The 13,958-nt window shown below is 43.4% G+C and overlaps 1 protein-coding gene across 1 annotated transcript in view; it reads left to right on the forward strand.

Moving 5' to 3' along the window:
- Nucleotides 1–13,958, forward strand: part of IMPG2 (interphotoreceptor matrix proteoglycan 2) — an 86,360-nt gene that overhangs the window by 42,919 nt on the left and 29,483 nt on the right. Inside the window, exons 6-7 of the mRNA XM_074973264.1 lie at nt 11,900–11,949; nt 12,472–12,563. Of these exons, the coding sequence (XP_074829365.1) occupies nt 11,900–11,949; nt 12,472–12,563 (142 nt within the window). The remainder of the gene's footprint in view (nt 1–11,899; nt 11,950–12,471; nt 12,564–13,958) is intronic.

Consider the following 13,958-nt stretch of genomic DNA (forward strand, 5'->3'; position numbering starts at 1 on the left):
TAATTCATTATAGGCATCTTAAACTTTGTGGGCCTGATTCTTCTCTCACTGACATCAGTTTTATCCCAGTGTAGCTCTTACATTAATGGAGTTGCTTCTGATTTACACTTGGGTGAAAGAGTTCAGAATCAGGTAATGGGATTTGTCTCAATTTGAAGGTTGGAAGTTTTAGGGGAAAAATAAAATCTGCATGGGAAGGTTTGATTTAAAAGAAATTAAATATCTCTTCATAATAATTGCTTTACAAAACTGTACTAAATGCAGAGAAATGTGACAGGGTTAAATGCTGCCCTGGGATGCATGGATCCATGCACAGTGATGACTTCTGCCTCACACTGCATGTTTCTGAGGACAGAAAGGGGTGCATAATGTTTTGTTTAATGTGAACTTTACATTAACAGCTGCCTTAAGTAGTATTCTTTGACGTAGGCATTGTAAAGGAGACTGATAACCAGCTGGCTAGCTAATACAATTGAATGCATCAGATGGATTTACTGTTTCTCATTTAAAGTAGGTGTACTAAACATGTTGTAGTGAACCCAGTGTAAATTACTCTGAGGCTGTTCACAGCAGAAAATTAGAGTTGGCTTTCTCATGTCTCTTATTGGAATCAATGGAGTGTTCTTCTTTTGCACTTTTGCTTTTTTCATTTAACTTTTTTTTAACATTTTAACTCTATAACATCCCACACCTCCCTCAAATTGGTAGTTTACTTTGCATTTGGAGATGAGGCAATGTAGAGGAACAAAAATATGATGTAAGAATTATGTCAACTAACTACTAGGTGATAACGTAAAGGGGAACATACACATTTGAATTTGCATTTGGAATTTGTCTTAGACAGATTTGCTGTGGACCAGGTGTCAGCAGGAAGAGACTCACTATCATGTACTTCAGTATATTCAAAATACACAAAATCTTTATTAAGCATTAGAGAACCAAGTCCAGAATGTGGCACCTGAAGCCTTCATTGAACTTTGGATCAGAACTTTGATGTGGCCTTACTTTTGTAAGGGCCAGAACCAGAAGACCAATTCTAAATACCCCTGAATTAGGAATGGGGTTTGTGGTTCAATCCCATCTCAAACACACAATTTCTCTTCACATTCTCCATATGTTGTGTTGTATTGTATTGTATTAATCATGTAGATATTTTCAACCAATGTTGGTTGGCTTTCAGTTGGTCACAAGACAAAAAATGGCTTTTGCCGTTGACCTCTGAAGTGGGCCATGATTTAGCCTGGACACTCACTGACATTGGATGTGGACACTCTGATGAAGAGGCAGGATAGGTATCCAGCTCCCATAAGCATCTAACAAGAAGAGCTGATCACCTCCCACTGCGGAGACAAATGGGATGCCTCCACTGATGTCTCCTACTGAAGGCACAAGCTGGCTGGCTCTCCTCTTGACTTCTGCACATAAGGAGCTAAGTGGTTATCTTGGGCATCCTGAGTGGTCCTTTAGGAAGAGCAGATGCCCCAATCCTCTCCAGCCTTCGGAAGGAGTCAGCAGGCAGACTCAATCTTGCCTGCTGAGGGGAACTGTTGTTCTATGCTCAAGTCCTTTATGCACATAAGGACTTTGGTGCATAACTAGGGTCCTTCCAAATTCACGGCCATGAAAAATGTGTCATGGACTGTGAAATCTGGTCTTTTGTTGCTTTCAGATTTCACAGGGGAGACCAGCATTTCTCAAATTGGGAGTCCTGAGCCAAAAGAGAGTTGTGGGGGGATGTCACAAGGTTATTTTAGGAGGGGTCACAGTATTGGCACCCTTACTTCTGCACTGCCTTCAGAGCTGGGCAGCTGGAGAGCGGTGGCTCTTGGCCAGGCACCCAGCTCTGAAGGCAGCTCCCCACCAGCAGCAGCGCAGAAGTAAGGGGCGGCAATACCATACCCTGCCGCCCTTACTTCTGTGCTGCTGCCTTCAGAGCTGGGCAGCCAGAGAGTGGCAGCTGCTGACTGAGGGCCCAGCTCTGCAGGCAGCAGTGCAGAAGTAAGGGTGGCCGCACCATGCCAGGCCATCCTTACTTCTGGGCTGCTGCTGGCGGCAGCTCTGCCTTGAGCGCTGGGCTCCCGGCCAGCAGCCGCCGCTCTCCAGCTGCCCAGCTCTGAAGGCAGCACTGGCACCAGCAGCAGCGCAGAGGTAAGGGTAACAGTACCGCAACCTCCCCTGCAATAACCTTGCAACCCCCGCCCGCCCCCCCCTTCCCACCCCCCCACACAGAGTACCTTTTTGGGTCAGGACTCTTACCGTAACAATACCATGAAATTTCAGATTTAAATAGTATGTGCTGACTTTTGGATGCAGCTTCCTGCCAAAGATACACTTGTATATATTATGACATAAGCAGCACCTCGTTTTGTGTGAAGCTTTGGGAAAAATAAGTGGTGGTATTATCTCTATTGACTTTTTATAGGACTTTGTTCTTGGCTGGGGGGAGAAGGGAAGCAGACAGGCTGACATCCTCTGTAACCTGTATGACTGTGTCCCCCCCATGTACATCATCTTTGGTACAGGAATAGGCTGTGCACTTCCTTTATCAACCTGGGTAGTCTAGGTTGAAGGTCTGTGGTGTAACAAGTATCCTGTATTTTAGTAAACAGTTCAGCGTGCTTGGCTCTATTTTACTCCAGGATCTCATAGCCTCATAGACTTTAAGGTCAGAAGGGACCATCATGATCATCTAGTCTGACCTCCTGCACATAGCAGGTCACAGAACCTCACCCACCCACTCCTGTAATAGACTCCTAACCTCTGGCTGAGTTACTCAAGTCCTCAAATCATGGTTTAAAGACTTCAAGGTACAGAGAAGGAAGATGAGGAAAGGGGGGACCCTCTGCAGAGACAAGCAGAGAGGGAAGTATTCTGTGGCCCTGGACAGTGGCGACTCCCTCTTGCTTCCCTGGGATTTGGATTTTCCCATCAGGCGAAGGCCTTGGACTGAGGTGACCCCGGGGGGGAAGAGAGGAAGAGGCCCAGGGAGGACAACCTTAAGTAGTCTTGGTGGCCAGGTTACTGGTAGCTAAAAGGGCCCTGGGTCAGAGTTTGGTGGGGGGAGCAGGGGGCTGTCCGGGGTTGTGGCTGTGACCACTAGGCCACGCTTCCCAACCAGACCCTGAGTGGAGACCATTACAGAGCTATTGGGATCATTTTCTTTCATATTAGAGAGCTGGGGACATGGGACACTTAATTATTCTTAAATCAAACAAGCAAAAAAAATCCAGAGAAAAATCTTAACTACTAATTTATTTTTAAAATGACATAAAAGACATCAATGGTATCACAGATGCACCATCATATGATAGATCTAAAGTGTTGCTTTGCCATTAACTGGAGGCCTTGATCCAGCAAAGCACTTAAGTATGTGCATCTTATGACTTCAGTGGGTCTATTCATGTTTAAGTGCTTTGCTGGTTTGGGACCTATAAATACACAGAAGACCGCTTTAGACCCTCTCAGAAGGCAGGGGAAAATCTGTGGCATGACTGATGTATCATAAAGAAAAGAAAAAGAACCTATCTTGGGGTACACTCTTCATGAGAACTGCTTGCTTAAAAGGGCTTTCTTTAGTCCCAGTTCAGCTTGTGGGTGCCCCTAGGGCTCTGCCTTTGGACCTTACTGTTGCTGCCTAGGATCAAGTAGTTAACAGAACTAGATGGTCTGAAACCAATTATTTCTGCCAAGGCACCATAGTGCAGCATTGCTCATCCTTCTTTCTTTTGTGTGCTCCTTCCTGCCTCTCCAAACATACATGATATATTTGTATATTTTGCTTAATGCTCAGCCACGCTGGTCCAGGTCTTCACTTGTGCAGGTAGGACAACAGAAATTACATTTTTGTCGAGTATTCTTTTCTCAAGTTCACAGTGGCCCAACAAATGCCTAAATTCTTCCCACTGAAGTCACAGGGTTGCATGAATATAACTAAGGGTAGAATTTGTCCCAGTGATTTCATGTTTGGGTGAACTTCAACATGTATTGATCCAATGATTGAAAAAGGATAAAGGAGAATTTGCATCTGTATTTACCATGAAGGGCAATATATATTTGATGGTCACTAAAACATTGAGTCAATATATGTATTATGTACATTCTGAATGTCTTCATCAGAAGCATCTGGAAATATTTCCACTGTAGCCAGGAGTTTCTCAAGTACCCATTTTTATTAAATTAACATTTTAAGCTAGGAGTCCAGAAATAAGTATTGAGTACTGGCAAATCAATCAGGAAACACAAATTTGCATACGCAATGTGGTTGGTTAACATTGTTCCTAAAACCAGTGTTGTAGGCCTCTGATGTGGAAAACCACTTTAGTTAACTGGGCAAAATCTATCCCTAGTGTTACTTCATTGATTTCAGTAGGGTCAAACCTGAGATATAGTTGGACCCTGACTTGTGTTTTCAGCCAGTTGTGAGTGAAAATTGTGTGTGTAACAATATCATTTATTTCTTATTATAATAATCAAATCTCTCTGCTTGTCAATATGCATGTCTGGATGCATGCACGGGCACTTGAACTCAAAAATTTGGCATAAACTAGGTGGTTGTTGCTGTAGAAGTTGCTCTTGACATTACAGAGGCTGTTTGGTCCTCATTTTATCAATTGTCCAGTCTTGGGAAGAGTTCTTCAGTTAGTGTTTAAGGAGATTTAATTGGTTATATTTTAACAGAGAAAGGCCTTTTCTGCACTGGTGGAGCTGCATGAGCGCATGCACCTTGGGTAGATGTGCTGCTCCATTATAAACCATGGCTTGCACCAACCTGATTCCTAACCAAGGGGACAAAGGTCAGAGTTACAATTGGGGGAACTTCTGTAGTTGAAAATAGCAGGCTCTGTACCTAGATGTCATTAGAAAATTTCTGCCAGCGACCATTTTATAAATGAGAGCTACGGCCATCCTCCCCATCTCCTGCCATCATCATGGCTGCTTCCAACATTCTTCCTGTTTTCTCCCCTCATGGTTGCTTCCCTGTGCCTGCAAACCAGGGACTTCCCCCTCTGACCGTGTCGTCCCCTCTTCCGCTCCCTGCCGACTGCTTTTTTCTCTCAGCAGCAGCTGGCTCCATCTGCCCCCACGCTCTTGGAGTTGAGAGGAGGTGGCAGCGAGAGCTGGAACAAGCTGCTGCTGAGAGGAAGAACAGGCCACTTTTATTGAGGTGCCTGTGTAAGCATTTAGAAGCCTAATTTTAGGCAATTGGAATTTTGGAAATGTTGGCCAGGAAAAAATAAAAGTAGAGTTTATACTGTAGCATTCTCTGCGTTTTTCTGGTCTCCCTTGAGGAAAAAAGTCTTCAAAAACTCCAGCAAATTAGCTAAAAATGATCTTCCAGTAAATCATGGGGATTAAAGTAACAAACTAGTCTTATTTCCTTGCTCTGCCACTGACTTGGCCTTGTCACCGTATGCAAGTCACTTTTCCTCTCTGTGCTTCTGTTTCCTTTATGTAAAAGGAGGTTGATGTGAGGCTTAATTCAGATTTGTAAAGGGCTTAGAGCAGGGCTTCTCAAACTTCATTGCACTGTGACCCACTTCTGACAACAAAAATTACTACATGATCCCACAAGGGGGGGCCCTGAAGCCTGAGCCTGCCTGAGCCCCGCTGCCGCAGGTGGGGTGGGGTGGCAAAGCTGAAGCCCAAGGTTTTCAGCCCCAGGCAGGGGGCCTGTAACCTGAGCCCCACCGCCCAGGGCTGAAGCCCTTGGGCTTTGGTCCCAGGCAGTGGGGCTTGGGCTTCAGCCTCGGGCCCCAGCAAGTCTACCCTTGGGGGAATTCTGTGCCACTGCACATGCACAGAGTTTGTCTCCCACAGATTTCATTGCTTCCCCGCAGAAAAATGACTTTCTGATGGGGAACCAAAGGGAAGTCACAAGAGCGGCCATGCGACCCTCACCAGCAGTATGTTTTGGGTGCCCAGGGCAGCTGGCAGAGAGGTAAATCCCTGTGGAGCAGAGGGTGGGACTGGGGAAGACCCAGCTGGTGGCTCCGACCCTGCGCTAGGCACAGCTGCTAGTCCTGGCTGGGCTGGGGAGGACAGGACTTCCTCTTCCCCTGCATGGCATTTGGAGCTGGGTCAGACCCACCCCCAGATTTCTCCCTCAGTTGCAGGAAGCTCTGCAAACTCTGTTCCCCACCCACTTCCTGCACCCATCACTCCTCAGCTGCAGGGGGAGGGAGCTACAGGGAGCTGCTCCCGTATCTGCCCAGCCCCCGTGCATCCAGACTCCCTCAAACCCAGACCCTCCTGCTGAGCCTCGACCCCCTCCCCCGCACTCAGAAACCCCACCTGATGAGCCCAACTTCCCCCTGCACCTGGACCACCCCACCGAGCCCCAACCAGCTGCACCTGGATCCACACCCCACTGAGCCCCACTCCCCCAGCATCTGGACTCCCCACTGAGCCCCTCCACACACACACACCCAGACTCCTCTGCCAAGTTCTGTCCCCACACACACAGACCCTCTCCCTCTGCTGAGCCCCAACCACCTTCACCTGGACTCCCCTGCAGAGTCCCATTACCATTGCACCCAAAACCCCACAACAAGCCCCTCTGTATCCAGATCCCCCACTGAGCCACCCACACCCAGATTGCCCCACACAGAACCCTCTCAACCCACACCTGGATCCCCCCACACTAAGCCCTCCACACTTGGATCCTGCCTTGCTGAACCTGCCTGCCCACACCTCGTGCACCTGGCACTGAGGGGCAGGGCTCTGGGGTGTTCTGGGGCAAGCCTGGTCCTTGCGCTGTGTCAGGGTTGGGTATAGCCTCACTGCTGAGTCCGTGTCCTGGGGGGAAGCTGCACAGTGATCTGCCATCTCTGTGCAGCCAGTGGCCTGTGCTCCCCAATGCCATACTGGAGCCTCCAAATTTATTTGACAAATAAAATTTTCAGAATTTTAAAATTTTGTGAGCAGAATTTTTTTTTTTGGGTGCAGAATGCCCTCAAGAGTACAAGTCTAAGCCAGCCCTGGTGACCCCATTAAAATGGGGTGGCGACCCACTTTGGGGTCCCGACCCACAGTCTGAGAACCGCTGGCTTAGAGCATCTTGAGTGAAAAGCATTATAGATGATCAGAGTATTATTTTAAATCTATGCTGGCATGATTGTGCTTCAGTGGGAAATGTAAATCTTTTGTCTTTGCTTTCTATGAATTTTTGTGTATGAGTTTCACTATCTTGAACACTTGTGGGAAGTGAATTTTTGGTTTGCACATTCCATCCAATACTTCGGGAAAATTAATTTCAAATTTGCTTTCTGTGAACATTGCATCAGAAATATGACATTTAGATGCTATAGTGACAGGTACCTTAGAAAGAAACCTGATTGTGGACTTGATCTAATGCCCTTTGAAGTCATTGGGAGTCAGAACCTGAATAGATTGGAAGTATTTGATCAGGAAACAAGATAGCTCTGATTTCAGATTTAGAATAGGAAGCAACTAAATAAACAAAATTGATTCAAATTTATTAATTACAATTAAGAAAGTCACAAATTGTTCATTGACATTGCATGAACAGAAAAAGAAGCAAAATTTGTTGACTAACTTACGTTATATATTATTCTTTCAGCTCTAGTCATCACTTATCATATAGCCTTTGTTTGAATAGTTTTGGTATGCTAACAAGGTGCATCTTTCCAGATGTCAGGAATCTTGCCACTTATTTTCTTGAGATTCTAAATGTATCAAAAAGAAGTCGCAAATTATCTGACCTTAAATCCTTTAAAATCCATAGATTATGTAGACCTGGGCCTTTGTCCACATTAAGAACAAGAGCATTCAGTCTTTAATCATTGCCTTTGTTACCGGCAGGGTATTTTTAGTAACACCTCTTCTACACTACCAGAAAATGTTCTCTAGTCTGGGCATCTGTCCAACTCTTCCTTATGTAAAGACCAGTCAAAATCAATAGATACACAAATCACTGTACTTACTGCTCTCATCACCAGACTATACTACTTTCAACAAACTTCATCTCTTTGTTAGATCACTTTGTGGGCTGGTGTCCACAGCTCTGGGCTGTGCATTGATTTGATCCTCTTAAACATTTCACAATATTTCTGTAATATGATTGATGATCATTTCAGTGATAACGTCTGCTATATTTGTAGCTAGTGGGGATGGTTCTGCTGCCTGCTGCTGAAAACAGGTGACAGATACCAGGACTTGGAAGCAAATATAAACAGCTGTATCTCATGTCTGTAACCTGCGCTTTTGAGGGTTTTTCTGAGACGCATTGGCTTACTGCTCAGGAAAATATTTTGAAGTCTTGTTTAATCAATATTTTCTGCTTTTCTAACCAGGAATTTTTTAAGAAGTGCCATCCAAAGACAGCCTGGATGTTACTGAACAGGAATGAGAAACCATTCTTTTGCCACTCCCCAAACTTAATGTTTTCTGGGCTAACACTATCACAACAACTGTACAGAGCTGGCCTAAGGATACTGGGAAGCTTTAGCGAGATAAGTCCTTGGGATAAACAGCAAACTCAACATACTCATTTTACATCATTGCGTGTGTGTTTGTGTGTGCGCGCGCATGTATCTTTAGATAATTCCAGTCTCCTGCTGCAGAGGTGAAGCCCAGCTGCTTGTGTTTTTTAACATTAGCAACCTGTTCACATCAGTTTTATGTTTTTAAGGTTATCTGCTCCAGGAAAAGGATTAGACACATTAAAAATTAAAGGAAGAAAGCCAAGGATTTTTCACTTTCTAGTTCCTCCATTATTAGTGTGAGTGGACCCAGGGGCTTCTCAGGACCCAAAGGTCAGCGGTGTTGGAACAAAGACATGTTTGATCTTGATAAAGTTCAACTTAGGGTATAGCTGCATAATTTGAAGCATTTAGTCAGGCTCCATTTTGTGTGTGCGTGCGTGCGTGTAGGAGGAGTTTCAGCATTGTCTCCAAAGTCACAGGACGATTCCCAGTTCAGTGGCAGCAGATGGCCCAGCCACGGAAATGGTATTAAATAGAACAAATGGGAAATGGTGTTCCAGGCAGGCTGCTGCAAAGAAGACCAATTCCTTTTCAAGTACTTGAGCCCCACTATTGTTCTGATTCCCCTAAATTTAGAGTATATTATAGTTCTGATTTTTAAAAAAACCTTATCGGAACTCAATGTTTTTCTTGTCAAATGTTTGAAAGATGGATGAACAATGAAGAGGGTTGGCACAGAGAAAAACCACAGGTTTTACAATTGTCCATTATGACCTCAAGTTAGCAAAATACTTCAATATACATATTTAACATAAACTTAAAGGATGTGAGGAATCTTAATGACTTCACTGGGACTACTCATGTTCTTAAGAACCTTGCTGAATAAGGGCCTATATGGAATCATGACTTAGTGTAGAGTTCTGCCATTCTTTGAGGGGTGATCTAAGGTCCAATTTTTTGTTTTATTTGGGCAAAACAACCACTGACTTCAGGGGGAATTTTGGAGTAAAGACTGCAGGATAAAGCCCCAAGTAAGTCATAGAATCTTTGGGATTAAAACCAATATGGGGGGAAAAAAGGATGTTCTCAAAATAAACATTAAAATGCATTAAAATTCACAATTTTGAACTTTAGCATGTTCTTGTTGAAGGAAATTTTCTTGATTGAAAATTGTAAACAGCAAGACAATCAAGAAAAAATGTCTCTGGTACCATCTTATGTCTTAGAAGCATATCAGGATGAACTCTTCCTGCTGCAATGTTCATTTTATGGTACAGATATTACAACCGATGAAATAAGATTTTTCCCTTCAGTTGAAAGAAATATTTCAATCCAATAAACACTCATTTTCCTAAACCGATCACTGAATTAGGTCTCTTCAGAGCTTATAGCCCAATCTTAAAGATTTGCTGAATTTATCCAAAAAAGTACCTTCCTGCAAATCAAGTATTGTTGTATTCACTAAGGGGCTGGTCCTGTGAGATGCTAAGCATACCCTAAACTCTCATTAGCTTCAGTACAGATTCAGCAGCTTGCAGGGTTGGACCCAGAATCGCTCAGGCTTACAACCAGAGCCAAGCAAAACTTGCTGGTTCCCTTTCACATTGAGAAATTTTCACCTCATTTTGTTTGGGGTGGTTTTGTTTTTCATGTTTGGCCAAAGTTTTGGGTTTGAACCCCCCTAGTAATTTGAATATGAAACTGAGCTGAAGCTGCTGAATTTTACATAATTTTGACCGCAAACCACTGGGACAGAAGACGTATGAGCAACTTCCTTTTCGTTCCATGACTTTAATCCAGTTCTGATCTTTGTTATAAACTTCAGTGTGTTTTAAATGGTCTTTCCAGCAGAATTCCTTTGTTTTTGGCTGATTTGTAGAAGTTATCTGTTCATTAAATAAACCAAACCCTCATTCCCTCCCTCCCCCTCCCCCCCCCCAGGTCCCTTACTGCAATGGATTACCTAAAGTTTGCTCTTTTGCCAGTCTTAGGTAGAACGGATGTATAAAATGGAGCAAAACTGGAGGGGTGCTGAGTGCCTTGTACTTGTTCCCATTGACTTTAGTGGGAGTGGCTAGTGCTCAGCACCTCTTGGGTTTTGGCCTCTCTTTGGGCTCTAACGTCTATACCAGAAAAGTTTTGAGTACCCTCAAATCCCCCTGACATCTATGGTGCATTCTTCACCTTGCAAGCTGAGACCTCCAGATTCTAAGATCTGTGGGCATGGATTACATCTTCATTTTTGTACTTTACAGCACTCAACATACAGTAAACGTGCAACGTTATTTCAATCACCTGTTTTTCCTCAGCTGCGGTAGAAAAGAGAAGACTATGACACCTTTTTCTGAGTCTCACTATGTTAGCTTCCTTGTGAGAGGCATTTTTTTTAAACCTGCAGATCCTCACAGGCTGTCGCTGGTGTCTTCACATTGTCTCTGTGTGCTGTTCTCATTTGTTTCTCCTGCAAAGACATTAAAAGGCTAGATGCAATTAATTTTGTAAATCAAGTCAGTTGGAATTAAGGGAATTTAGCTTCTCTCCGGAGGCACTTTGCATCTTGCAGGATCAGGTTCAAAGTCTGAATAACATAAGACTTGATTTTCAGGACTCCTAAGGACCCATAGCTCCATTTCAAATCAATGGGAACTTTGGGTGTTCTGCTCTTTTGAAAGTTAGAACAGTTGTATTCTGGTCATTGCTGAGGCTGCAACTCAACATCATCACTGTATGAGCACAGTTTGACTTCTGCAACCAAAACTGACTGTAGTGAGGTTGCGCGGGTGCAACTGAGGCCAGAATTTGATTTCTGATATATTTATTCACTCATCTCTGGCTAAATCCAGCTTTAAAGTCAATGGGTATGTCTGCAGTGCAGTTGGGAGGTGTGATTCCCAGTGCAGGTAGACAGACTTGAACTAGCTCTGCTTGAGCTAGCACGTTAAAAACAGCCATGTGGGTGGCAGCTCAGACTAGCTGCCTAATTCCAAGCCTTCCTGACCCCCAGTTTGGGTGGCTAGTCTAAGCTACCACCTATGCCACAATATTTTCACTGCTGTCTTCAGCTTGCTAGCTGGAGTGCTGGGACTCACCCCTCCCAGCTGCAGTGTAAACATACCCAAGGAGACTGAGTAAGTCAAGGAGGACTGGCCCATAATATAAAGCAAGGTTTGTGTTGCTAAGCTTTCTAAGATGTGTGATAACCGTTGTGCAGATGCAAGTGACTCATTACCAAATTGCTGCTGATCGTTAAAATGTAAAATCCGCTTTTTATGAGGTTGTCAGCAAAGTAATGCTTGGAGAATTTATTCTGAAAATGTGCCTTTTGATTTGTTAATAGATACTCGGGTAAAACTGGGTGATAGAACCTTAACTAGATTTAAAAAAAAAACAAAACGCTCTCACATTCTTACCCTTAATTTCATATTTTTATTCCAGTTTCTGTTTTTGTTTTTCAGCTCTGGAATTCCAACACCTTCTCCAGCTGCTGATGCTACCACATTAAGAGGTCTTGTTCTCATCTGCTTATATTTATCTCTATCCATCTAGGTGCTTGTATAAACTGATGTTTTAAATATATTGCAACATTCACCTTGGGGAGCTTGATGGCTTGGGATTGGTAATTAGACATGGATCCTTTAACCTCGAGGTCACTGCTGATCCTGATAGGGTCCTGTAGATGCTACTGTAATACAAATAATGATGCTGTCAATGCCTAACGTGCAATTGCATGCACCTTGAAAGATCCTAATTTTAAAATTGGCTTGGGACGCTTTTTAATATCTGTGATTTTATACTTTCAAAAGTATCACATCCTTGTTAGGCAGATCAGATTTTTGTGTAGTCCTGAATAATATCTTTGATTTATTTTTTCTGTACCCCATCAAATGATTCATCTGCTTTGTTCTTCTCAGGATGGTGGGAGCAGGAATAATTGCAAACATATTTTAGTGTGTTGAACTGTCTAGCAGGAAGTGTGCACAGGTGTTTGTATTATATTTTTTTTTAAAAAGTTTCTTCTCGTTCTCAGATGCAGCTGCCAATGTCCCACCCCCTCATGAGGTCTCCATTGAGAGTCCTTCAGATTATACCTTCAACAAGAATGAAGACTCGGATGCTAGCGTAAGTAGTTCTTCATTTGCCCTTCGTAACTGCTATTACCTTGGTTTGCATTGCTTCTTAATCCAGCCTGTCTCTCTTTCACCTCTTTTTTTTTCTGATCCTGCCACAGGATTTCTAATAGTTTCAAACAAAAGATAGTAATTACTGAGGGTCGGCAGGATTTAAGAAATTTACTGGTGGGACTCGATAAAGCAATGCCTTGATGAGGGTAATGTCTGAACCAATGGGATGAATTATGTAAGGTTAGTTCACTGCAGAAGGAGATTCTCCCAGTCACACAGGGTTCATAGTGAAGCTTCCACACATTGCTAAACATGGGCTCAACCCAGAAGTCAATGTGTGTTTTGCTAGTACTGCAGGACTGGACACTGGGTGAGATTTTCAAAAGTACCTGTGTGACTTAGGAGCACAATTCCTATTGGAAGACAATGTGACTTGTGCTCCAGAGTCATTCTGGTACTTTTGAAAATCCTATCTAATAGATGGATTTCATTGAGATGGTAGTATTTATAAGCATCCGTCGCCTTGGTATCTATCTAAGGCAAAACTCTCCAAACTTGAATACCTAAAGTTAGATACCCAAATTCCTTTTTAAGCACCCAATGTAAAAGTGAACTGGCTTTCAGAGATGCTGAACACCTACAACTCCCAATGAAGTCACTGGGAGCTGTGGTTGCCTCAGATCTTCTGGAAAACAGGCCACTGGTTAATTAGGTGTCTAAAAATGGATTAGGGCCAAACTTTAGGCACCTACTTCTGAAATTGTTGGCTTGCATGACTAGAGAAGAAAATTGTGCAAATCTGTGAGGTGAAATTGCCTGTTTTGGGTTTTGTTATAAGCTTCAAACTCTCATTAGATTAACTGAAAGGTTCCTGAAACTGGGCTAATTTATGGTACTGGGCTAAAATCATGCAAAGCTCAGTAGTTTAGCATGATTGTGATCCAAACCAGGCCAAACTCTATAGCTTCTCTTGGAGTTTTCAGGTCTGTTCAAATATGAAACTCTCTGAACTACCAAGAACAAACACTGAATATGAAGTTTACGTGACCCCTTGTAACCTGGTTCCTGAGTTTATCATGGCTCTGGTTCTAAATCACTGACTGACAGCGCCTCTGGTTTGGTCCCACCTACACCATTGTTCTTTTTATAAAAGAATTGCATGGATTGTGTTAGAAGTGTAGCTGAGCAGAGATGGGGACTACTCAGTAATTCAGAGGGCAATGTAAAATTAGATTACTGCTGCTACAGTGCTTTCTCTTTTTATATAGTAACACTACTCAGTGCACCCAAACTGTATTGTAAATTACAAGAACAAAAGGCAGCATTTCTCATCTTATATATTTACACGCTGTCTTTACCTTTATTTTTGGGTGACTGGTCAGCGGTTCACACC

This window comes from Natator depressus, chromosome 1, assembly GCF_965152275.1.
Source record: "Natator depressus isolate rNatDep1 chromosome 1, rNatDep2.hap1, whole genome shotgun sequence".
NCBI classification, from domain to species: domain Eukaryota; kingdom Metazoa; phylum Chordata; order Testudines; family Cheloniidae; genus Natator; species Natator depressus.